Consider the following 25,425-nt stretch of genomic DNA (forward strand, 5'->3'; position numbering starts at 1 on the left):
ATATTTAAATTGCTTGGAGATTGCTCATCATGCTTTTGACAATATTGTACGAATCACATTTTAATAACGAAAGTACGGTTTTATATTGCTATTAGACAAATTAAAATCTAAATGTTTTATTTTTTTTTACATAAAATTAAAATTAGCACGCGTACATAATGAGGAATATAAGTGTTTTCTAATAACTTTTCTTTTACTAGGCTATTCATGCGTGTATTTCTATCATTTTCAGCACAAAGTGGCAAAGTATGTGCGTGTAAATGGCTCTATCATTAAACATTTACTGTACAATATTTTTAGGAACTCGCACAATTCTATAATATCGTTTAATATAAACAAATAATATAGCAAACAATTAAAATATTAAAACATTTACTTGTCTTGATGATTTCCATTATATTCTTTGTGAAAAAGAGATATTCAAATTGAAAATAACTTATTAAAAATCAACGATAAATTGTCTCCTTATTTAAATAACAATATTATATAACATATTATAACATTAAATATTCAAGTTGTTTGTACATAATCGTGAAATAAAATTAATTATATAGCAAATATATTTACAATTTAAACACGACGCTTAAAACTATACTTTTCGTGACACAATATTTTGATAGCTTATTCAACGTTACAAGTATCTAAAAATTTCGTTAGTAATTAAAATAGTTTCGTATATTACGATTTATACAATGAGTGACCTGTAAATCAGTATCAAAAATTAACGTGAACATAAAAGATATATGCTAAGTATAGAAATACTATATTCACAATTAGATCTTGAGTATAAGTTTCATAGGAAACCAATAATAAATTAGAAAATATAGCATGTTGATGGGTATAAAATTATAAAACTGATTTATACTAATATATTTATATGTACATTTCATATGTACATTATAACAAATATTTTCTCATTTCATAAATTTTATAAATTACGTCATTTTTTTTAATATTTTGCATCTGATTCGTTATGAACATTAGTAATTAAATGGGCTCAAATTATCAAAACAATAAAAAATGTTATAAGATATGTAGTGACAACACAAATTTCTAAATACAAAATAATGCACCCATCAACCACTACTTATTTGTTCGCTTGTCATTATTACTACCAACTCTATATGAATAAGATAATTGTGTATGTTTATATATATATATATATATATATATATATATATATATATGTACAATATATAGACACACACAATTATATTTATAATTTTATATATACCTATATATGTTCATACACTGCTTAAAAAAATTTCCTGCATAATAATGATACATTAACTACAATTGTAAATTATATATCTTTTTTATGTTTATATTAGTAAATAATATACTATGTAATGCAATGCGATGATATATAAAATATAAGAGTACTGTAAACTATGAAAAGCAGAGGACAGATTACAAAGGCACAAAGACTTTATGGAGTGGAGAAATCTAACTTTTGTTTGATAAGTAGAAACTTATAAAGTTTCTTATAAGTGTGCTGTACAAAGGGAAAATATTCATTGTTCTTCGCAGTCTCGATAAAAATGTAATGTAAATTCCAAATAGTCGACATCATGCTTACTTTTGCAAATATTCTGTAATAAAATAATATGACAGTTAGATTATGTAACTCGAATGTTAAATGCATTAAGAATCTTTAACGTATTAATATCTATAATGTCATAATTCGTAAATACTTTACGAATATTTCATAAATTATTGCTTCTTTACATAAAAATAATTACCTCTTGAGGTTGCATCGTAGGTATTCGAAACTTTAAAGTCTTTCTAAGATAATGAGCGACATCAAGAGGAAAGGATTGATCACCCGGTTGATTACTATTTTCGATATACTGAGATTGTTGCTGCATAGTATAGCTCCAACCACACACCATTGTTTCGTCCATACCAGGATTTGGTGAGAAAGGACACTGCTGCACGATTTGCCAATACCACGGCATACCGCTGTAATGAAAAATCGTGATTACTATCAGAAATTGAATACACATGCTCATAAAAAAGACGCGTTCTAAACTTACACAAAATGTAATGTTAAATGCGTATCGGGCATATGTTTTGATAAAGGCACGATGCAACTAATGTTGTTGGGTGTATCTGGTGACGATGGGGAGCAATATCTTTGATCCAAAGACGTGTTGAAATTTTTTGCTACTATAAATAATTGTGGTCTAGGTTCCGGTGGCAATGATCCCGCGGCGTTACTAGCGACTTCTCCCCAATCTCCACCACCGGTTTCTCGTCTTGCTCGTTTATGTAAATACTTGTAATTGGTCTGCAAGATACGCATACGCTCAATTATCAATTTGTCTTTTTTGTTTTTTGACTTATCCAATGAGATAATTTAAGAAAAAAATCTATACCTCTTTCACAAGAGTTTGAGTGCTAGGATCGGATGGGCTAATACCATTTTGGAAACCCTTATTTAATTTTCGTTTCTCTTCGTGTGGCATACTTAATGGCTGTTCCAAGTGATCTGCTAAATATAATAAAGTTTGTCACAAAATAATATATTTTAGATTGTATAAAGCATAAGTGATTCGTGCACACACTTTAATAATAAACTCAAAAAAGCAGATATGAGACTTACAAATAGATTTCTTTTCTGGTGGATGATCAGGCTGAGGATCTTCTAATTGATGAATCTCAGCTGTGCAACAATATATCTGAAACATTGTGTTTATATTTCATTTAATTATAGATGTATTATGCATTCATATCAATTCATATACAAACACACACACACACACACACACACACACACACACACACAATCATAAGTAACATTTAATTTAAATAAATAGCGTCAATAACTTCTCAAGTACCTGACATGGACTTTCAAGTTCAGTAAAATGTGCAGGACATTCTTCAGGTCTTCCTAAAGGAATTGGACCTTTATTAATAGATGAAGAATCTAAATCCGAGCCTTGATCATTCTCGTCCACATTGCTAGGAACAGCACCTGCGCCATTTCTACTAAGCCAATTTCCCGGGAATTCACTGAAATTTATTATTAATATAACATTTCTAATGAACAACAAAATGTTTTCTTTCGTGGTATCATCATTCAAGAAATTTATATTTTACTGACTTATTTTTTTCATGTTTCGGTTGGGGACCTGGATGGCTCATCGGATACCATGTTATTTCCTGAGAGTATAACTGCTGTTTCGTGTGCGGAGGTGGTGTGGTAAGGAAATTACTTTTGATAGATAATCCTCCGTCTAATTCCCTCGTGTAAGAGCCTTGCTTCGTATAGAACGGGGATAATGTGCTATGTAACAACGAATTATATCGATGCTCATAATTAGATGTGGTAGACATTGTCGGTGGATGAGCCGGGCCAATAGCCAACATTCCATTGCTTGCCATGGCGGACCATTCAACGCTACTGCGTTTTTGATATTCTAAGAAATATAATGTTGCCATTGCAACCAGACTGAAAATCAGATCAAGTAGGATCAATTAGTTAAATGTTGGAGAAAAAACCAAGTCAGATTAAAAGTAAAGCTGAAGAAATAATTACCAAAATGCCATGATGAGAATAAGTATCACAATGATAATTTGAATAAATTTATTACTGCAGAGAAGTTCTTCCTCCCTTTCGAGCCTTTTTGTCTTTCCGTGCAAAGATGACTTATTATTGATAGATGATGAATATTTATTGCCTGATATACTAGATACCGTGCTGATGGAACTCTTTAGGCTATCACCTCTTTTCAATTTCGCTAGTCGTTTATTTATTCTCTCTAATTGATCTATTCTTGTTTCTAGACTGTCCGTCACCTGTAATAAATCGATTGTAATCTATTATAACTTAAAAGATTAAATCTCATATATAATCGTATGAGGGATTAATAAACAAATTTTTACCTTGCATAATTCTTTGACAGCACCAACATTCTCCATAAATATTCTCTCCTTATTTACCACTAAGAAATTTTCAATTCTCTGACCATTTGGCAGAACTATATCGCCTGCCGGCAGCACCGCTTCCGGTAAGATTTGCTGAACCTCTTGCGCTATGACACCGGTATCTTCCTGTTTAACATCCAGACCCGAATGTTGCGCGAATTCTGGAGCGTATCGATAACGAACAACGCGTAGTTGTTGCACGTTTCGTAATTGTTCGCGCGTATCCACCTCTTGAACGCTTTGTTTCGCTCTTACGTCACTGGGTTGAACGATATGACCGGTCACCTGTGTGACAAATTTAATTTGATTCATTTGACTAGTGTTGACACAATTGCATTATTACAACTTAACTCTCAATGATGTAAATATGAATCAAATAAGAAAGTCGCGTATATACCTTCATATTGCCATGCACAACAAGAGCTTCGTCTGGCCTATCCGTATTAATTCCAACTCTGCCGGCATGATATACACTATCTGGAGCTGCTCCTCTCTGCCATCCACCTTCAGCACCCACCCCAGTGCCTTCTGATTCAAACTGCCCTGGGTTACTCGCCTATAATGCAACGTATGTAAGAATATCAATTCCGGTTCCAGAACATTCTCACCATCATTAATTTTACATACTCTGACAATTATACGTTCCGATGCGTGAGCCACTACTTGATAACTGGCTTGGTCTGCGGTATGAGCGTGCAGTCCGACAACCAAATGAAAATACCTCTGATCCGGATTTGGTTTTCCCTTCTTACGCATATTATTGCTTGTAGTTTCGCTAAAGTGCAAGCGGCCGACCGTCACTTTTGTAACACGTTCGCCGCCTAATTCGAGCCTGTAACACAATATCTATAGCATAATCCAAATGTATCCAAATTGTATTATCGATTTATATACCGTCATCGATGTATAAACTCACGTTACAGGATGGAATGGTTTCTTGCTTCTATCGCTTTGACTTTGTTCGACTCTGATTGTTTGCGATGGAGATTCCACTTTAACTCCGTAGAAATGTAATTGGAAACCGCTTATCTTTTTCAGGCCTTCGCCAGTTCTAACAAATACGGCCTCCCCTTGAAGCTGCGCGTGGCATGTTATCTAAAAATGTAATAATTGCAAAGATTGTTATTTAGTAAAATTTTACATATAATTTTGACAATGCATATATTGTGGCATCTTTAAATTCAGAAAAAAATATGTTTTTAAGGCCGCAATATATTTTGCTTTATTTTTAAAATTGTCAGACATCGCTCTTTTACCTGAAAATGATTCTTCTTCTGACAAACAAACGCATCGTCCGAATTGCTAAAATTAAATCCTTTATCAGCATCCACTCTATAATGTGGTACCGGTAACTCTTTGAGATTATGATCGCAAAGAACGTGCCAAGATGTTTGCTGGAAAGGATGGAACCGAATACACTGATAACTAGCATCAATGTAATTGCCGTCAGCAACTTCGTCGTTGTCCAGCACTGCGCTACTGCTGCTACAACTGTGCTCCACGGTACCTAGTTCGGGTTCCTGAAAAATAACAATTGCAAATAATGATCCACTAATTGTAAGTAAAAGAAGAAAATAATTAAAATTACGAATGAAATGTAAGAGCACCTGTTTGACGTGGATAAGGCCATCTTGACTGAGTTTCCTTTTTTTTGGAGCTGACTGCAGAGACGAGTATAGCGTGTTAATGCCAGCCGAATTATGTTCGTGCGATAACGGCACTAAAGACGGTCCTATCTGGGGCTGCGTTGGTAGATTCGACGTTCCCGATGTAAGATGGGATGTCAGAACCGGTGTTAACAATAGAGGATCCGTTGTTGTTGCAGGCAACGTTCTTGGAGAAGGTGGTAGCAAATTAGAAGGGTATTGATTGTTCTGATGATGCAACAGTATCTCTTGTAAAGCTGCTTTTTGATCTATAATTACACGCAATTGTAGATTATAATTTTCATGTAAAATGTTTTTACACGCAAGCGTATTTAAACTCACGCGGAGAATGTACGTGTTGAGTGTCATTATGTCCCGGCGGTGAGTATGGTGGCTCACTTCCGCTATCCGGTGGGCTTTCCGGTAGCGCGTGTCTGGAAAGCAATTAATGTTCTAGATTTTCATTGAGTTATTAAATCGCTACAAGAGATCTGTCGTTTTTCTACTAACAATAAGATCTACAGTCACATTTAATCTAATTTAAAATCAATTTTTTATTTAAAAACTAGAATTATCTAATTGGTGTAATTTTATTGAATTTTATTCTTCATTTCGCGCCTGATGGGAAGATAGAGTTTATGCAGATACATATATATATTTATCGGCACAAACTCTAAAAAATAAAACTGATGGTAATAAATCGCGGTTTCACCAGGCTTCTCTCTCTCTCTCTCTCTCTTTCTCTCTCTCTCTCGCTGTGTGTAAAATTTGAATGAATAAACATAGAGATTATTCTCGCCTCTTCCACAAGCCTGGCGAAACCGCAGTTTATTATCATCAATTTTATTTTTTAGAGTTCGACTTACGGGTGAACATACGCCTGCGGATCTTTGTAGCCGCCGTTGTTGGGTACCGTCGTGGTACCGGAAGCGCACGCTATCGAAACTGGATGAGCCTGCGTCATCTGTGGTGAAGGTAGTCGCGGTGGTGGCTGCTGTTGAGCGACCGGCTGCGACGTGGGTGCCTCGATTCGGCCACCGTGGGACACCGTTCCATTTTCATTGTGGGCAAGGGTGTCCGCGAAATATCTAAACACGAAACACAGCACGTCTTTTTTTTCATCCAACATCTTTGCGCGGTTTTATTTATTTTTTCTTTTTATTTACATTCGTTGCTTCTGCTATCGAATATTTATACAGTGTACCAGTACAGATGCATATTTATAGAGATACAGGTGATGTAAAGATGTTAGAAGACATTGTGATAGAGAATCGGTACGCGCGCTACGTCAACACCTTTTTTATTGATCTTTCGAGAGCTATGCATGCCAAGACCGCGGCTGTATGTTGAATTTGCAAAACATGAGATATCGTTATCGTCTGAATCACAGTTCGGCGTACAGCGGTAAATGATGCTTCGCGCTGCGTCTCGCATTGAGTTTTCTCAACTCGAAGAATTCGTGAGCGTTTATAACTGCACGGTACCGGTACTATTATGCAGTTTCCATCGAAGTAAGGAAGATTCGCGGCGACGGACGATTTACGCGTCTTTGAATTTTCCACGAATTCTTGATTAAAAAGCAAATAAGGAACGTTCATTCAATAACAATCTGCAATCTCTGTCGACCACGTTAAAAAAAATCATGCAAAATACCTGTTCCTCCTCATTGCATAAGCTACAGTAATTATATTGTCATTCGAGATGGAAATTTCTGATTCTTTAAATAAAAATTATGACTATCATTGTCTCTTTATTATCTCTTATTGCATATGGTTTTTATTATCATGATGTCTCGTATTATTTTATATTGTTTCGCAATTAATACAACTAAAATAAAAAATAAATATTTCTATAATATTTCTATAATACATACGAATCTCCTTTCTCTAAACGGACAATTCCGTATAAAATCACTTCGCATTTGAGTCACTATAACTATGAATTTTCTTCGCTTATCTATCTAACTAATGTTTTTTTTAAATAACATATCTATTGCGTATTGATCACGATGCATGCACGTGTACACTTTGAAATACATACAGAAATACAAGAGTAATGAATAATAAGAGAGAGAAAGAGAGGGAGAAAACACAAAAATTAGTAATAAAACAATGAAAAATTATCCAGGATAAAGCGAATCTGTTCCTAAAAGATGAAAAAAAAAACAAGAAAAATGCAAGTGTAAAAAAGCGTTCAATATTTTTAAGTACAAAACACTGACAAATTAGAATTTACTATTGTTAAATAAACGATATACGAGTGTCGCATTGGGCGAAAATAAAATTTTTTTAATTTTTTTCCTCGGTTAATCCAGTCGCTGTGCGATGATCCCGGGAGCCTTTTAATGGAAGACGAGTGCTGGAAGTCGAATTAGCAGGGTTAACGCAGTGTGCACGCTGTGATTCCATCAATTCCGTTCCGTCTGCCTCTGTCATTATATCATTACACCTCTGCGGTCGTTATCTGCGTGAATATCTGTCTGCGGGCTGAGTATATACGTACGCGTACGTATGACTGTGTGCGTATAAAGAATGGCTGGATGCGTTTCCTGGTGTACGCGATTACGTCAATATGCGCGGTCAGGTCTGGAATAAGATATTTTCATGCCCGAAGCCAAATGAGAAGCTGAGAGCTTACCGCCGCGCCGTTGTAAACTTGTGCGTTATTATTATATTCATTAGGAACACCAAGAAGTATTCGAGTTTCCTACTCTTATTCTCTACTTGAGAAATCACAGAAACAAATAATACAATAAAGTAAATCAATATTTTACAAATTTACAGCGACACAAATTACTTAATATGATCACAAACATAATAAATTTATACGATTATATAGTAATTAATGCAATCGTACTACGAGCTATTATCAGACAAACGCAAACGTTGCTTGTTCTGAAACACGTGAAATCTCTTGATCTATAATTACGGACAAAATAGTCGTATCAATAACAATAAACAGTACTAAAATTGCATCGCTATTTGAAATGTTATTAATACATATGCTAAAAAATATTAATCCGAGAAACGATCCTTGAGAAAATAAGGAATCCTATATAAATTCGTATCAATGTCGATGTGTCTATGCAGTATAGCTATCAAGGTCAGCATATTGCATCGACATTTACTGATTAACGACATGCGATTAATATACATGTATACTTTAACGTATACATTTATTTTGTATTTCTCTTTTAATTTGACTTCTATAGATATATGGGATCTATATATTTATTACAATTTATACACAAAGCTGTACAGTAGCTTTTTTATAATCTTAAATAATTTTTTACTCTTCAATTAATCATATATTTTTCAATCATTTAATTTTGCCATTGTTAAGAATACATACACGATAGCTGCATCTTTTATAGACTTTTACAGGTTTTTCTTGTTTTTTTTTTACTTGATAGAATATCTAAAAAATTTTGCCGCGTTTATATACAAATAATTTCACGCGTATTCTCTATATAGTAGCAATAAGACAGAAAAAATTGATATCTTTTCTTAATTGTTCGTTTTAAATTCATTACTTTGAATATGCAGCGCAGAAAAATGTGTCATAGGAGGTAATTTGAATTAATAAAATATAAATAATGTCAACAGTAACCATTCCTATGATAATCGCCTGTTGTGGTGACAGAGTAGCCTGAATACATAGTGTCGAGATGGAGCAATTTAGAAATTTAGCCTGATACATTGTGTCGTTCGCAGGAAACGCGTGCTCGTGCTGCTAGACGGCAGAAGCGTATTATCTGAATTCGTTAATTATCATAATTTGAGAGGCGCCTATAATACAAGCGTTGAAAACGTCACGTTTGTAGGATTTTTCACCGTATTATACATATATTTGGAATATTTTGTAGCTATAATTTCAGGTCGCAGAATTATCTTCATATAAATCGGTGAATAAAACAAATTAAAAAAAGATACTTTTAGATTTTGATATAATATATACTGATATTTTCATGTAACGTATGAATGAAGCGTAATGGAGCGTTATGTTTAATCGAGAAGATTCATTAATGCAACTTTAACGAACAGATTTATTAATATAAATTGGTAAATTGGCATTCAGTATTCTGAGAAACAACAATTCGAGTTTTGCGATCATTACGCTGATGACACGCATTACGCACGTGTGACGAACACGCGCGTTGTAGGCGTTAACCATGGCTTCCAAATGTGGTTAAAACTTCGTCGCCAGACCGTTCGAGATCAAGTTTCCCGTCTAATCGGAGTTTTCTTTTTTTTTTTTTTAACCAGCTTAAGATGCATGATACAAATACCGAAATGAAAATAAATAACGATCATAATACACGTGCAAAATTAATCGAGAAATTAATATTCTTTAAACTCACGTCGCAGGTTGTTCACTGTCACTGTTGATAAAGTCCTCCAACTGTGAAAAATCCAAGGCTTCGTTGTCTATCCCCCCAACGAAATCACCACGACCTGAAAAGGAATAAAGAATTTAGGATAATTATAAATTGTTTTTGTTATAAGCACAACATATAATATGAATAATATCATGGTCTCTAATTGTAACCGATATAAAAATCAATGCGTTTCGAGAATAAGTATATATATATATGCTACAATATAACATAGAATGTAATTATGAATATCACAAAATTGTTGCTATGCGCTTATTTCAAACATACACACGCAAACGTCTGTCGTCATTTGTTGCATCATAAATTGCAAGAACTCGTGTGAGAGATGCATCTACGTGGGAAAGAGATTTTCAAGGAAGGTACATTGTAAGTTACCGTCGATGATAATTTTAAGTGAGGGAGAAAGTTGACTTATTGAATAGACACGAACAAATTTCACGGATGATCGAGACTTGAAGACGACGACGCAGTTGAATGAACAAAGCGTCAACGGACGAGGAAAAAAACAGTCGCGCGAACAACAATCGAATTTCTTGCAACAGTTCCTAAATTCCACGTATACTGTCGAAATGTCCGTTTTTAGACACAGTTGTAGGAGTCGATTTATCAGATTTATAATTTTCTCACGATGAAAATCACGCGAGACTAAAGAAGAAATCTGTCAACTACTTGACAAAGTCTAAAAATCATAAAGCAAATCAGCTAGTCTCCCTAATTAACATTGATATTCTCGATCCTGTTTTGTAATGTAGAAACGCGGGCATGTACTTCGTATATACTTAAGCGCTTAAGACTACAAGCAAAGCGTTGTAATACGTTACTTCCGGTCAAACATTCATAAACGTTTAAGCATTGGGAGCCGACAGTAAGGACACTTTTCAAGTGTCTTTACTGTCGGAATAACAAGACGTAACATCGCGTCGCATCATTTCGCCGAAAGTTTTTCCAGTAGAGCTGAATTATCATACATAAATATTTAATGTTACGCATAAAACTTTTAGAGAATCATTTTTATTTTGAATCATTACATTTTATCGAAATTGTATAAAGATAGGTAGTCGTATAATAATTGTATTGTGAGATATTTCTATAAGAATAAAGGTACCATATAAAGAGAGTTTAAAAAATATTATAAAAACGGAAAATATGAGTAATAAATGTATAATGACAAATATATACAGCAAAGCAACTTAATTATTTAAATAAATATATTCATGTCCGGTCATTTTAATAAATGCGATGCCTCAAATTTTTTTATAAAGATGCTAACAGATTCAGATTTTCAGTGATCTCATCGGGCAACGAGTTTTACAAATCAGATTTGGATTTTTGGTAAATAACAAACAACAAATAATTATATTATATACAAGTTAATATTATGGAAATTAATGAAAACCGAAACGGCATTCTCTTCAAGAATGTTTTTAGCTCAAAGAAATATTTCAAATTGATTTGAAATTTTATAACTTTTCCAAAGAGAATAAATATAATTTTTAAGAGAAAAAGAGAAAGAGAGAGTATCTTTTTGTGCTATTGACCGCAATAAGAGCTACCATTTTTAAATAATCAGGCAAATGAAGTCTAGGATGTGCATGGCGTCTAGCGTTTACAGAAAGAGTTGGAGGGGTGAGTTACGAGGGTGGATAAGTCGTTGCCAGCCAACCCTTTATCGAGGTATCGACCAAACACCGCCCCCGTGAGCATGGTTGGCCGTTTAAATCTGAATATCATTACAACAAATATGCATTGTGCGCTTAATTATAAATTATCAAAAATCATTAATAAATAAATAAAAGTTAGAATAATGTTATTTTGTGAAAAGCGTAATTCAATTTTTCAATAGATAAAATATTGTTTCTTATTTATATCGTATATATTTAGCAATGTTAATATCCGAATAAAAAATTATTCCAAAAAAAGAGAAATGCACCAAGATACTTATTTTATTTACAGTGAATTAGAATTAATTGCAATTCGTGATAACATAAAGAAATGTAACTTTCACTGAATTATACGTAATTATATACATCTTTTCTCGTCGCGCAATGTATAGGAATGTTAATTTCAGTTGAAGCGAAGCCCCTAATCGCGGATAAAACAATCGTGTAATAATTGCGCCTATTCCAATCAAGTCTCGAATGATGTAAAAAGGCTTATGTATAAAGACGTATGTAGGCTTTCAACCTCTATGTATCGGCTGACGACCACTTTCTCCGGCAAAGCAAATAGAAATGCATCGTGGACAGCGACTCGTCTATGAAAATTGGCCGGCTTTCATCCTTCGCAACAGAATATAGATGAATATAGAAATGTTTATAACCGACTGTTGTAATCCACACGGCGATAGAAAGTAATACTAACGTATCCATGCAACACCATCGTATTATTCTTGCGACACGTGTATCATCACGATCATATCGTAAACGTTTAAACAGAGGAAGTTAATCGAAACCCAGTTGTCGATTTCACCCCCGTTAATCGTAGGGTTGATGCAGCTGCCGCATTGTAAGCACAATGCAAATCCGGTGGAGTCCCACCTGAGGTCTAAATAATTAGCAGAGAGCAGCATTCCCTTTTCACGGCCATTAAGAGGTTTTCGAGAGGGGTCCGAACAAGTTGCAAACAGGTGTTAAACTGTTGTTTGTAATCATAAATATATCGATATTCATGTAACATTTTTTTACAACTTTGATATAATTATGCTCTTTACATAAAAATACTAATATTGTATTAAACAGGGATGACACGAGCAAACAAACGTAATTAATAAAATTATGTATAATATTAGAACTTTCTTTTCTACTTAAAAATTACATTTAAAAGAAAAAAAAATCTTATTGTTTATATATCAATTAACAAATAAGTTATGTGTGTTGTTATTAAAAGTAATAATATGATTTCAAGAATCAATAACAAAACATTTAGAAATTAGATTACAGGATATTTAATAACAAACCCAATGACAATAACATTGTAATTTATCTAATTTCAGTTAAAAATAACAAAAATTCCTCCTTATTTATAATATACCAATGTTAGTTATTCTAACAAATACGAAAAAATAAATTTCCGAGTCGTAAGGAAAAATAAAATTGACATATTTACTTTTTCAAACATAAAGCTTCAAATCGTCTCTTTTGAAAATAAAAAAATATTTCATCTTATAAAGATAAATTTTGAAATCGGTATTTTTCGTTCTTCCAAAAATACTGCCAACTATTGCGATACAATTCTAAATCTTACGATATTATCTTCTCGATTGTTTTGTGTTTTACGATCTCGCGAAATTGACATTATTAATCGTCAATGTAATAATCAATGTAATGTTACCTTTGCTTGACGAAGAAGGAAAAACTAAATGTTCGTATTAAATATCGCGTCTGTAACATTCGTAAAATAGAAAAAGCACTCGTGTCGTTTACAAAAATTATGCATTAATATTCAATTACCTGCTACGCTAAGCAATCGACGTGCGCTAACGTGACTGATAATATTAGGATCTTCGTGATGATCATTCGGATGATTTCGTCCATGTTGATCGTTAGATTGATGTTGAAGTGCCCACGAAAATTCCATAGCGACGAAAATGTTTTAACAAACTTGGATCGAAAAAATTGTCGCTCGAAAAATTGTCTGGGACATAAGACTAGAACAACACTTCATCGCTACATAATTAATGTCGCGAAAAGTTGATTAAACTTACGACATTTAATCTATTCGAAATAAATATCACTTTGCTCGCATATAAATTGTTCAAGTATCGCATGGGTCTTTACATTTTATGTAGCACTTCATAATTTTTCTTCCACGAAAATATTAGACGACAGATTATTCAAATTCGTCACAAATTCGTGATAAAATACGACGGCGGAATATTGACGATACTTCTAGATGTAATTTAAATAAAACTAGTGTTAAAATCTTTCTCTTTCTCTTTCTTTAATTGTCTGTCGCGAGAATGAGGACATAGGTCGTTCGTAGTCTTGGTTTTCTAGTTGGGCAACGAAACACAACAGTCCACGGTAGTTCACGACTTAATCGCGGGTCTCCTCCATCGGAGGGCTCCAGTATATTCCAGTACCTCCACCATATTCCAAGTATAGAGGGGATTTCCTCTTTGACTGGAGGGCGGCGCTTATTTCAGACTGAAAGGGGTGGTTATACGCAGCCCCTTTCTTCGATATGTACTATCGTGCACAAGACGTCATGATACGAATTCGAAGATTAATGTTCCCTTATAAATTGCAATTAACGTTTTTCTTTATTCGCTATAAATTCAGATATCGATTGCAATTAACTTATAGACTTAACTATGACTTGATATTTAAATCACGTAATCTATCAATAAAAGACCGAATAACTTGCCATGCACGATTGAAATAATACATATATAAAAATTATTAAAACTCACTTTGTGAGTTTACCTGCAGATTATGTACATATATATTATTCCCACAAAATACGAAATAGTACAATTAAATTAATTTATATAAAATTATAAACTATATCAATTTATAACAATTAAATCTTCGATAAATCGTTTCTTTCTTTGATGCACAATTATGATGATTGTACATATAATAAGTTTAGTAATATAAAAAAATAGAAATTAGTATACACAATATAAGAAATTATTTTTCAAAATACAATTGCTAAAATGTCCACTTCGATAATCGTGGATTTCACGCGAATTATATAAGAAATTTTTTAGTAAATTTTATGCTCAAGAAAAGTGATAAAAAATATCTATAATTTCGTCTCACAATTTAAGACAGCTCAATTAACCGATATAAAATGATGAAGATAAGAAATTGTATCATTCTTGCCAATTTTTTTTCAGTGCTTCAAGTTCAGCGTTTGAATCTCTAAATTTAATATCTATAACGCGATAGCCGATACGTAACGATAAGTAACGACAATGATATTTTTTATTTCCAACAGCAATGCTATTTCGACTAAACAAATTGTCTCTTCGTATCGTCTCTTTGTCGATTAACGATGACTTAAATGCATCATCGTTGATATACGTATGAAACATTAAACAATTAAAGAGGGGCTTGTAGATCCAATTATTCTATCAGAATTCTTTCGATAAACACCTGCTGTTTGCAACACGCCCGGCCCGTCACTTTTGCACCGAGCGAGAGAGCGTGAATCCATTTCTCGTCGCGTGCGTAAATGTTCACGGGTGCGTGTAATCGGCATCACGCATTAAGTGCCCGCCCGCGTTGCGTTGTATCAACCCTCCGCTTATATTACCATTAACACAACCGGGAGCCGGGCACACCGAACGAGCATTTCCCAGGCTTGGTTTCGAAAGCCTATACGGCTATCGGAAAAGGGCGACGGTGGTGGCAAACCGATAATATGTAAATGTTTGCTTCTGGTTAAACGGCCGTTTACTTATTCATCGCTGCCCTGAACGGGCGCTACGTTTACCGCGCTGTCATTTCTCGTTCGCGAAAAGGATAATTGCCTTCGTAAATCTTTCGGTGTGTGCCGCTTCATAAGCCGACCGATCTCTTGTACAAAGACGCTCTATTATAACGCGACTTTTAAAGCATGCACGCGGTATGTGTCATACAGCGCGGTGTATCGCCTATATAAATGTTGCGTCAAGATATGTAGAACGAGAATGATCGGCAATTACAGGCGGTGTCGCTGACGATTAATTAATCTTGACTTACATATTACAGAATTTGCAATGTGAATAGAACTGCCCGTCGCAAGGAGGCAGGCAATGAAAAAGAAAAATATGGAAATCTGTGATATTGTTAAATACCGAGTATAATTCGATCGCAACAAGTACGTGTTTTCGACCAATATTCCTCTTATCATCTAAAAAGATCAACAACAATTGCAAAGATGCAAAATATTTTATAAATTAAATAATATTATTCGATGGCCATCCATACCATTTATAGATAGGCTATCTAATTAATTCATAGGTGTCTAGCCGGATCTTTTTTTTTTAAATACTGTTTAATTTTATCATGTAATCACGCGTAGCTATACATTACAATTACAGAAACCTGCAAGACCGTGCTAGCAACTATCAACATTTCATTATATGCCTTACAGTGCTAATGGAATTTGCATACAACCGGCATTGTCGGTTCTTCGTGCTGATTCAATTGTTCACCTCATCATCAGATTCTTATCAGAATTACAAATAGTACGGTATTTTTTCCGCAATACCTGATTTATTGCAACGTAAAAAGGATATTCCTATATTTAAGTATTCTGCTGAAGTATATTGTTTGAATTAAAATCAAATAATAATACACTTTACGTTGGCAATAATGACACGATTATAAAGTTGCAAATTGTAACGTTAGATAAACTGTCTGTATTAATTTGAAATTGTACACGCGAGAAATGTAAATGAGCAAACAATGCACGCCAAAAAAATTTAACAGCTGTACATGCAAATTTAATTTATTTTAGGATAATTTTATAAAAGATAAATAAAAAAGTCGCTGTTATTCTTAAAAAAGGGTGCTCTATTTAATAGATATTCAATTAATGCAAAAGATTAAACATGCAAATATTTCTTTTATTCACTAGATATATATTATCATTATTAATTAAACGGCATCTGCACGTCGCGCCAGTTTCGTGTGCGCAATTATCGTGATCCAATTTCAGGCTAGTACAATGGAGCAATTAACCGATGTAAGCGTCAAAATGATTTATGGTACAATGATTGTAGAAAAATGTAACGAAAATATAAACAAGAGGAGAAAAGGGGAAATATGAAATTCTTTTTCTTTGTAATCAACATTTCTGAACGACCATTCAACTGCTTTACGGTAAATCACTATCACTGTGATTAACGTCACTGCGATTATCGGAGGTATCTGTATTACACACGCGCATAAAAGCCATGATTTCTGAAGTATTGCTCTCTCAACACTCGCACATCGGTTCAAGGAGAATCTCGAAGGATAGTAAAAGTATGCAGCTGGTGCTTTAGCGATACAATCTCACATAAAACACGCCACGTTTCGGATCTATTTTAATTTATAATTAACATCTACAAACTTTTCATTCTTCTTTTTGTTCGTAAAAATAAACGTCGTTTTGGCATACTTTTAACGTTTTAAACATTTTACTCTTTATAGTTTAACTAAACACGTTAATAAATAGAGATTACAAGTAAAAACAAATTACAACTTGTTAAAAAAACCTGTCAATGAAATAATATCCGGTCTTTTAAAACAGCACCCTCTCATAATGACACGTGCACTGACGATGACTGAATTTTGGATAGTCTATTTAATGCGTTTCGCATGAGTTCACGATAACCATAATTAGATACTCCTGCAGCGACGATGCGAATTATTTAAAGTTTCACTTCAAATTTGTACAGTGTGAATTGTTACGTTATAGCCACACCTATACCTTTCACCTGACACGTTAGCTTGCGCGTGTACAAACTTGCTCGATACACCCTGATATTTACTCGATCGCGATTCAGAAATCCGCGAATCGTAAAGCGGTGATGAGATATTATGAAACATATTTTGCTGTGATAAAATATATATCCGAGAAGAACGAATCAAAAGAATCGGAGTCACTCTTTCTGTAAAATACGGACATCTAACCTTATCCTTCGAACCTTATTAGTATTCTCAAATTTTCGTTCTACGTTAAAATAAAAATATTAGCTCTATCAATGTTGCTTAAATTTCATTTTTAGATCTTTGAGCCTTAACAATATTTTTCAATCTTAAACAATATATCAAATCGAATATCGTTTTTCCTATGAATAATAAATTTTCTAATACGTAACTTCGGAAATAAATTCAATATTTACTATCGCCGCGAACGATAAGCATTCGCGTCCGGATTCTCGCGTGTACTCGTGCATTTAACCCAAACGCCTGACCTCATCCACACATCGCTCATCCGTGACACGCTCGCCTACGAACGCGAATGTTATTGCCAAAGCAATAAATATGGTAATGTGTCTAACGTGGGCGTGCGTATACGTATGCATTCACGGAATAAAACAGACATGTCCGAGCACTTAGATCGCCTAGAAGACTATTGGTTCGCGCATACGTATATATTATAAATCGGCCTGTATTTCAAAGGGGGGAGGGGGAGGAGAAGGAGAAGGAGGAGGAAGGGAAAAAAGATCGAGAGAACGGGGACGAGCGAGAAAAGTTAGCGTGACTTGAACGGAAGACACGACATCGGGACATCAGCAGAAAACGGCCGGGGCCATGTTTCTCCCGTAATAGCCACGTTCCACGGTTCCCTACCTCATTGTGATCGTGAGCATGTTGAATCGTGTCTCATTGTATGTCACTGATATCCAGCTCGAAGCGTATCGTTTTGTTACCGTATAATAGTCTCCTTGGAGAATTTGCAAGCATCGTCTCCGGGATCGATAAACTCACGGAATTTTTCCAAGGAGCCGGAATACATGTATTTCCAACTTGCACACGACAAAGAGGTTGAACAAAAAATCGGCTTCTCTATACTTTTACGAATAATCCCTTTGTAATTTGTGCTGTTTACTGGAATTAAGCGAGACGCGTCACACGACAGGTGCGTCGTACGTGTAACGAATAATTCAATTAAGTATCATAATCTTCGTAGTACAATGCAGAGAGAAAAGTCGCTTGATTCCCACAGTGATACGCCCCCTGAACTTTAGCTCGTGGAATTCATCGGCTTTCACTAGTTGCGCCACTTTACGATGATACAAATATAAGCGTTTTGATCGCGATTGACGTTAGAATTAAACGTAAAGCTCCGCAAAATGACTATTAATAAGATAGATTTGAATAAATGATTCAACATCTGCCATGAATAAATCTAACGATTTCCTCAGCGTTTCTGAATTTTTTCTTCAAGAAAAATTTGCAAAATTATAATGTATACATATGGAAATGTAACTATGCATTAAAATGTATTAAAATGCCTGCTGACATGCGCTTTCGATTGTTAGAAATCTCAAAAACAGACAAATCGTCCAATCATTGTAATGTATACACAAGATTCATACATTTTTTCTTGGGTTATTACTTGAGCAATGTAGCGCTTAAAGGTCATTTACAAATAGAATTAAAAGAAAAAGCTGCTAATAGAAAGGATTATCGCTTCCTCCGGTTTTTATAACCATCCCGTTCTACATGTAGAACGTTTGTACGTTGAACGATCGTGTCGGCAACGGCGGCTCGCAAGTCGCAAAGTAGTCCACACATCCTCTCTCTTGCATTATAAACAATCTCCCATGAAAATCTAGAGCAGCCGGTGTAGTAAAGTCCGCGAGCGTCTGAGCGTATAGCGAGGACCATTAACCATTGTAAATAAAGACATTGTCGCGATTCAAACTTACAATAGGACAAATCAATTTAATAACTGATAGAATTTGACAAGATTACTAACACTATGATGCTGGTTACAATCGTTTAACATAGTTATTCTTATTATTCTTACTGATATATTATGAAAAATAGAAATGTTACAATTCTATGGTAAAATCAATGTTTAGAAAACATATTAAACATGTGCTGTTTTCAAATAACAAAAAAATTAATTGATTTGATAATTTGAATATTTCTAATCTGAATGAAGGAAGGCGCCCGAAAGCAGTCGCTAATTAGAAACTTTCATTACGTAACTCCTGATTTATATACGAATTCCAGAAATCTTTTGGAAATACAATTTGTCGGAATTATTATTAACTTTTTTTTGTTAATTGCTACAGTTTCATGCTCGATAAAACTTTCAACGATAGAATTCAGCTTTCGCTTTTGGTGACAGCATTATAAAAACTGTATACACAATAATTATTGCGGAAAATCGTTAAAATAGAACTTATTCAAGTCTCTACAAAAAAGTGCGACCAAGTTTATTTAAAAACTAAATTGCAAATGAAAAAAAGTTCTAAAATTTAAAATACCATTAATAATTAACATTGATAACGTTAAATAACGTCACTATCAATAGGAAAAATATTAATGATAATATCTGATAATAGATGCAGCCGCTACACATTCTTCTCTCCAGTGTTATCTGAAGAAAATGTATATGTAAGTGATCGCGAATTGTGAGGTCTACCAGAATCAAAGGGTCGACCATCGATTAAACAAATCGCCCTATTATGCCTGGGACACGTGCCTATGTTTACGATGCTCGCGATATGTTTACTTCCCCTTTTTAAGAACTGAAAGGTCTATGCAGCATAACTTTGTATACGTTTTACGATTAATGCACAAATGTATATGTAATTTGATGTAATTTACATTGTTTTAACTAACGCTATAATTATGAATAAAATAATTATAAAATTCTCTCTCTAAATATAAAGATATTACTTATATTAAGTATTTTATCGAGGATTTTTTTTTATTTCTATTAAATTTTTAATCTTTAATTTAATCTTATATATTGTGTATTTTGCTTACACACAATTTTCTCTCATATTTGACTAAAATTGTTAATTCATTTGACATTAATTAATCGTATTAAAGCATATTTTACATCAACTTTATTCAGAAAAATTTTCATTAATATTTTATGTACAGATATAAAAAAAAAATTCATACGTCTCTTTCAATTTCTTTTCAAATTTCCCGGAAAGAGAAACGCTTGTCAAAAATTGCAATTTAAACTGGAATAATACGTGACAATTTTTGGGAGATATTTATGTGAATCGTGAAGACGCCGGGATGTTTTTCAACAATGAAAAACCACAGTACACGTTAACAATAGCAAGAATAACACTTAGTAAATAGCCTCTCCTACTTAACGTTACAAGAAGAGCGCGCATGCTCGAGCTTTTCGCGAAAGGCGGACCCGCGAAGCTTTTCATCGACCAATGTGCTTTCGTGGGTGGCACAGAACGTCCTACGGCTTGCGCGCCACTTTCCTGAACGGCCATACTATACGCGATGAAATCCCATAATTCATCCGCAGGGCTTCAACTATCACCGATAAGCCCGTGGCGATCGAACTCGGCTTTCATTATCGTTTTATTTAAGCTCGTTGCGAGCGCGCTCGTAGTCCAAAATAAATTTTAGGTCGCGATCGATGGCAAAACCCGACGAGACTTGGTCGGGCGAATCTTCTCGATACAATCGTGAGCAATTGCAATGGAAGAGACGTCCGAAGGATAAAAACCACCAGCGAATTCGATCAAGTAAAAAAGCACGAGTTTTGAATGAAAAACAAAATATTTTTGTCAGTCTTTCAAAAAAGAGCGTCGCTGATAAATCGTGTCACGAAACTGTGTTCGGGCGAAGCTCGATCGGGTTTTCAAGACAAACATTACGAAAACCTTGCGCGTCGCCTCGCTACAGCGTAAGTAAGTAGTAAGTTAAGTAAGTAGTAAATTGGTTCTCCTGACAACACACCGTTTGTTGCAATTTGTTCCTGCTATTATTATATCGAGCGTAATAAGCTATACAACTTATAAACCACTCGTTACTATTTATAAACGGATCAGATGAAATTGGAACACTGTCTCCATTGTTTCTCATTCCGCAGTTGTATCTCTCCGAGATACAAGCTAAATAAAACAGGGTGTACGTATACACAGGGTATACTCTGTCTATAGATTAGAAACTTGACAAATGAAATTGTCGCGCGCTTGATTAATATTAATGATATAATGTGAGGGATCAGAATTAATTATTTAACACCGTATGACGGCACTTAACGAACGTATTTCGTCATATGCGTTGTGCCTGCTCGAGAAAAAAAAAAATATGAAACATTTCGAAACGCACGAATGAAATCACGTCGCGTTCCACATCTTTCTAGTCAATGACGCGTTTTATCACGTACGTGTACAAGCAAGCGTGTAGTACACGCGAACACGTTGTCATTAAATAAAACTCATTTAACATGTGCGTTACCTCGTAACGCACAGCCTCCAAACAGATCTGCTGACTCTCGTCAGCAATCTTTCCGTTAGTAGACGACGCGGCGCGTTATTCTCTCACTTCATATTTAAAAGGTAAACGTTATTTAAACAGACAAGAGATGTGCGGTTACTCGAAGAATGAAAGGAGTGCGGCTATGAAGGAAAGAAATGTTAGTATCGGTAGAATAGATAGGTGACTCAAAAAGTGAATGCATAGTACCGGTACATTGCCCGTCTTAGTATAGGTTACCGTGAATTATCAAGCCATTAATTCCAAATAAACGGAAAAGCACGTTCACCATGCGACTTTCACTATCTGTCTGCAGTAGCAGAGAGAACAGTGGAATTGTTGGTATAACGGCTAGAGAGAATAACGTCGATGGCTCGCAAGCAGAGAAAGAATGAAAGATCTATATGGAACGATTGAATATCGTCCAATAACTGTTGTTAAAAGGATCGACTCCCGCCCTAACGGTCTCTTGAATTATATCGACGTTCCATAGTAGAGAACATTCCGTCGTTTTCTAGGTCTTCGAAAAAACTTTCATTTGAGTTTTCTTCTCCGTAATTAGTAATCTCTGCTGTCTGTACCAATCTCTACTAAATCTATTATTGAACGCATCTATAAAACTCGGCCTGATCGATAGATCGGTAGGTACCGCGATGACGCGATGCAAGTTTTCTCGAGCCATCGACAAAGGATCAAACGGAGATAACAACGCTTTGTTCCTGGTTCGTGCCGGACGAGATGATGCATTCATCTCGAAGATCGAAGGAGACATTACGTTACAACCTCTGACCTACATAAGGAACGCTACGCTGCACTCGTTACAGGTGAATGCACTCGACGTGGAACAGGCCGCAAATCGCGAGTGTGCACACTCGAAGAAAACGTAAATATACGCAGAGGAGCGGGACGTGTGTACGTCCGTGTACAGTGATCTTCTCCAAGGTTGTTTTTTAACTTTTTTTATTTGATTTTGTATTCTGCAATCGCGCAACGATCGCGACGGTCGGGCTGCGGCCAGCGAGGACCTCGCGCGCGAGATCCGGAAAGAGCGAAAAAAAAAAAAGTTGAAACGCGATTCAACGCGATGCATCAAACTGAGAGGCGCGTAACAGGTATGCGAAGGCGGTTTTTCCGCGAGTGTGGAGGGGGAAGAGCCGCAGTCAAGGCAAAAGTAGGATAAACGTATCCACGTAAGCGGCGGCATGACTCTTCTCTTTGAACCCTCGTACTCCAAAGGTCTACCGGTCCATCGTGACTTTCGAGTCATAATTTCACAGATACGAAACACACTGAAATCGACGATGAGACACATCGGGTTTTCACTCGACTTGCCATTAACCGCGTGATCGATTTGTTTCCTTCAGAGAGACATGCCGATTCGGAGGAAAAGATATAAATTAAGAATGAACGCGAGGCAGGTGGATTAAGGATTTTCCGGAACGCGCAAAAACCTCTCAGTATTTTGCGATAACGAGAGGATTTCGCGAGCGTGTCACGCGCGCGCGTTGACGCCTACAAATCGCGGATCGAACTTTCCTCTCGACGCGCATTTTTTTTATCGTCGATCTCAAATTTCGAATTCCCTGCTGCCAAATGATACAAAGTCGCACGCGTTAAACACGGTTAAACACGTTCCGTTTTACGAACGCGGGACATTATTGCGGAGCGGAGTGTTATTACCGGCTTTAATAAAGGCAGATATCGAAGGAGACAGGTGATTCGCGAGCCGACCAAACGTATAGGCGCATCCGCGCCTATCGAGAAAATCGAGAAAGACTACTCTCTCGTTCTCTCGCCAGATGAAACGAGACGCGAACGGCGAAACACTATATATATATAGGCGATCCTGGCAGCGCCTCGAGGCAGTTTCTCTCCCACCCCTAAGCTCCCACCGATGATGCGCCGCATGTTTCGCACGCGAATTCCACGAATTGCGTTCCATCGCTTTCGATTCCAGCATCAGCGAACCGACTGCGCGTCATTTTATAATTTCGCTCCTTTTATAATTTAAAGTCAAAGGATGGAGCCGCACGTGTGTATATCGCGGTGCGCACGTTTAAGGTCAACGTACGCTTCGCGTGGCTCCGATATCCATGGAGAACCGTGGAGAACCGTGGAGAATCGGCGTGCAGGAGAGGCGGCGCGGCGTGTAAGCGCGATAACGGTGTCGGTGTCAAATTCGCGACATTCCGTAGCTGTCATCGCGATCGCGAGCGCGTCGCTGTTGATCCGCGCCTGCTATTGCGAGCGAGCGAGAGCGGCGCGGCGTTTAGAAGGATCTAGTACCGTTACGCGACACGCTCGAAAACGAGAGAGCCGTGTCGCTCCGATTGTGCAAACGCACGGTCCGACGTAACGCGAGAGCGACGAGAGAAACGTAAAAGAAAAAAAAATAAATAAACTGACAGCGCGCGTTACTCGCTAACGCTTTCGCGAAAACCTTTAAGGGAGGAAGAAAGAGAAAGAAAGGGGGGAAGAAAAGTAGGAAACTTACCGAGAATCGCCTGGAGGGTCTGCTCGTCCCCGTCCCCGATGACGTCCATACCTCCGTCGTCGATGGTCGTCGAAGCCCGTAGCCGCTCTCCCGGACCCGATCAACGGGCCCCATTCCGCGGCGTTCGAGCCGCGACGAGGTCTCGCACCGTCGCGACGTCCCGCATAGCCGTCGTCGCGCCGCGCCGCGCCGCAACCGACCTGATCCTGCGCGAACTCGCGCGCCTCCGCTTCTCTCCTCCTTTTTGGGGGCTTCAGAAGATCTCGCTCGTCGAGTCGTTCGAATCGTTGGCACACGTAACCCCGCGGGCGCGCTTGCCTCGCTTCTCCTTCTCACAGTTCTCACGCACTATTTCCTTCTCGCTCGCTCGCGCACGCTTCCTCGCCACGGACGATCGACTATACGGAATCTACGGATATATCGATGCGCGAAAGCGAGTAACGCAACGATCGCAATAACGCGGCACCATCGCGCCGATCACGCGTCGCAGATACGAATGATTTCGCGGGTCCAGAACGAAACGCGCACACGCGCGCGCGTTCCGCTTTTACTCGCGGCTCGCGGGAACGGCGTAGTGCGAATAACGACGACGAGATCGTCGTCGCCGTCGACTCCGCGCGCTAGTCCGCTGCCCGCTGCTCCTGCTGCCTGCTGCGGCCGCTGCGCCAGTACGGAGCTATTCCGCGAGTCGCTCGAGTCGCGGTAATCCCGTGTCGCGTCGCGGACTAAGATCCCGAGGCTCGCCGCGCGTACTCCACGCCAACTCCACACGGTACCATACACCACACACGCGAGCGAGAGAGCGCGCGCGCGCGCGCCGCGACACACACGTGAAACCTGTTGTATACGTACTACGTGTTCCACGCGAGTCGCAGGGCCGTGTCTCGCAGCGTCTCTGTATAGTAAATATAAATGCGAAAGTGTTTTCCCGACAAAACTCATTTGTAAGCATTTTTTCAGTTTTGTATAAAATAATTTCGAAGAGATATAATGATGGTACATACTTTTTTCTCACCGTGTATTTCGTTTAAATCGAAATAAAATTATCGAATTTACGAAGAACAA

General features: G+C 36.7%; 1 protein-coding gene across 3 annotated transcripts; it reads right to left on the reverse strand.

Moving 5' to 3' along the window:
* Positions 1–1,350: 1,350 nt before the first annotated feature.
* LOC105448126 (myelin regulatory factor-like protein) lies at positions 1,351–24,445 on the reverse strand. 3 transcript variants are annotated; one of them, XM_011686500.1, is made up of 18 exons: positions 24,361–24,445; positions 9,937–10,030; positions 6,443–6,664; positions 5,919–6,010; positions 5,538–5,845; positions 5,187–5,450; positions 4,847–5,025; positions 4,558–4,762; positions 4,328–4,486; positions 3,889–4,215; positions 3,542–3,801; positions 3,107–3,454; positions 2,841–3,015; positions 2,606–2,681; positions 2,379–2,494; positions 2,037–2,290; positions 1,743–1,962; positions 1,351–1,592 (listed from the first exon to the last, which is right to left on the reverse strand). In XM_011686500.1, exons 1-18 carry the CDS (start codon positions 24,407–24,409, stop codon positions 1,515–1,517), a joined length of 3,426 nt encoding a protein of 1,141 aa, XP_011684802.1. In that variant the 5' UTR covers positions 24,410–24,445; the 3' UTR covers positions 1,351–1,514. The 3 variants fall into 3 exon arrangements, with proteins under 3 accessions (XP_011684802.1, XP_011684801.1, XP_011684803.1); XM_011686499.1 differs by lacking the exon at positions 24,361–24,445 and adding an exon at positions 13,422–13,624; XM_011686501.1 differs by lacking the exon at positions 24,361–24,445 and having other exon boundaries at positions 6,443–8,161; positions 9,937–10,059.
* Positions 24,446–25,425: the final 980 nt, after the last annotated feature.

The sequence above is a fragment of the Wasmannia auropunctata genome, unplaced genomic scaffold (genome assembly GCF_000956235.1).
Source record: "Wasmannia auropunctata unplaced genomic scaffold, wasmannia.A_1.0 LD336088.1, whole genome shotgun sequence".
Classification (NCBI taxonomy): Eukaryota; Metazoa; Arthropoda; class Insecta; order Hymenoptera; family Formicidae; genus Wasmannia; species Wasmannia auropunctata.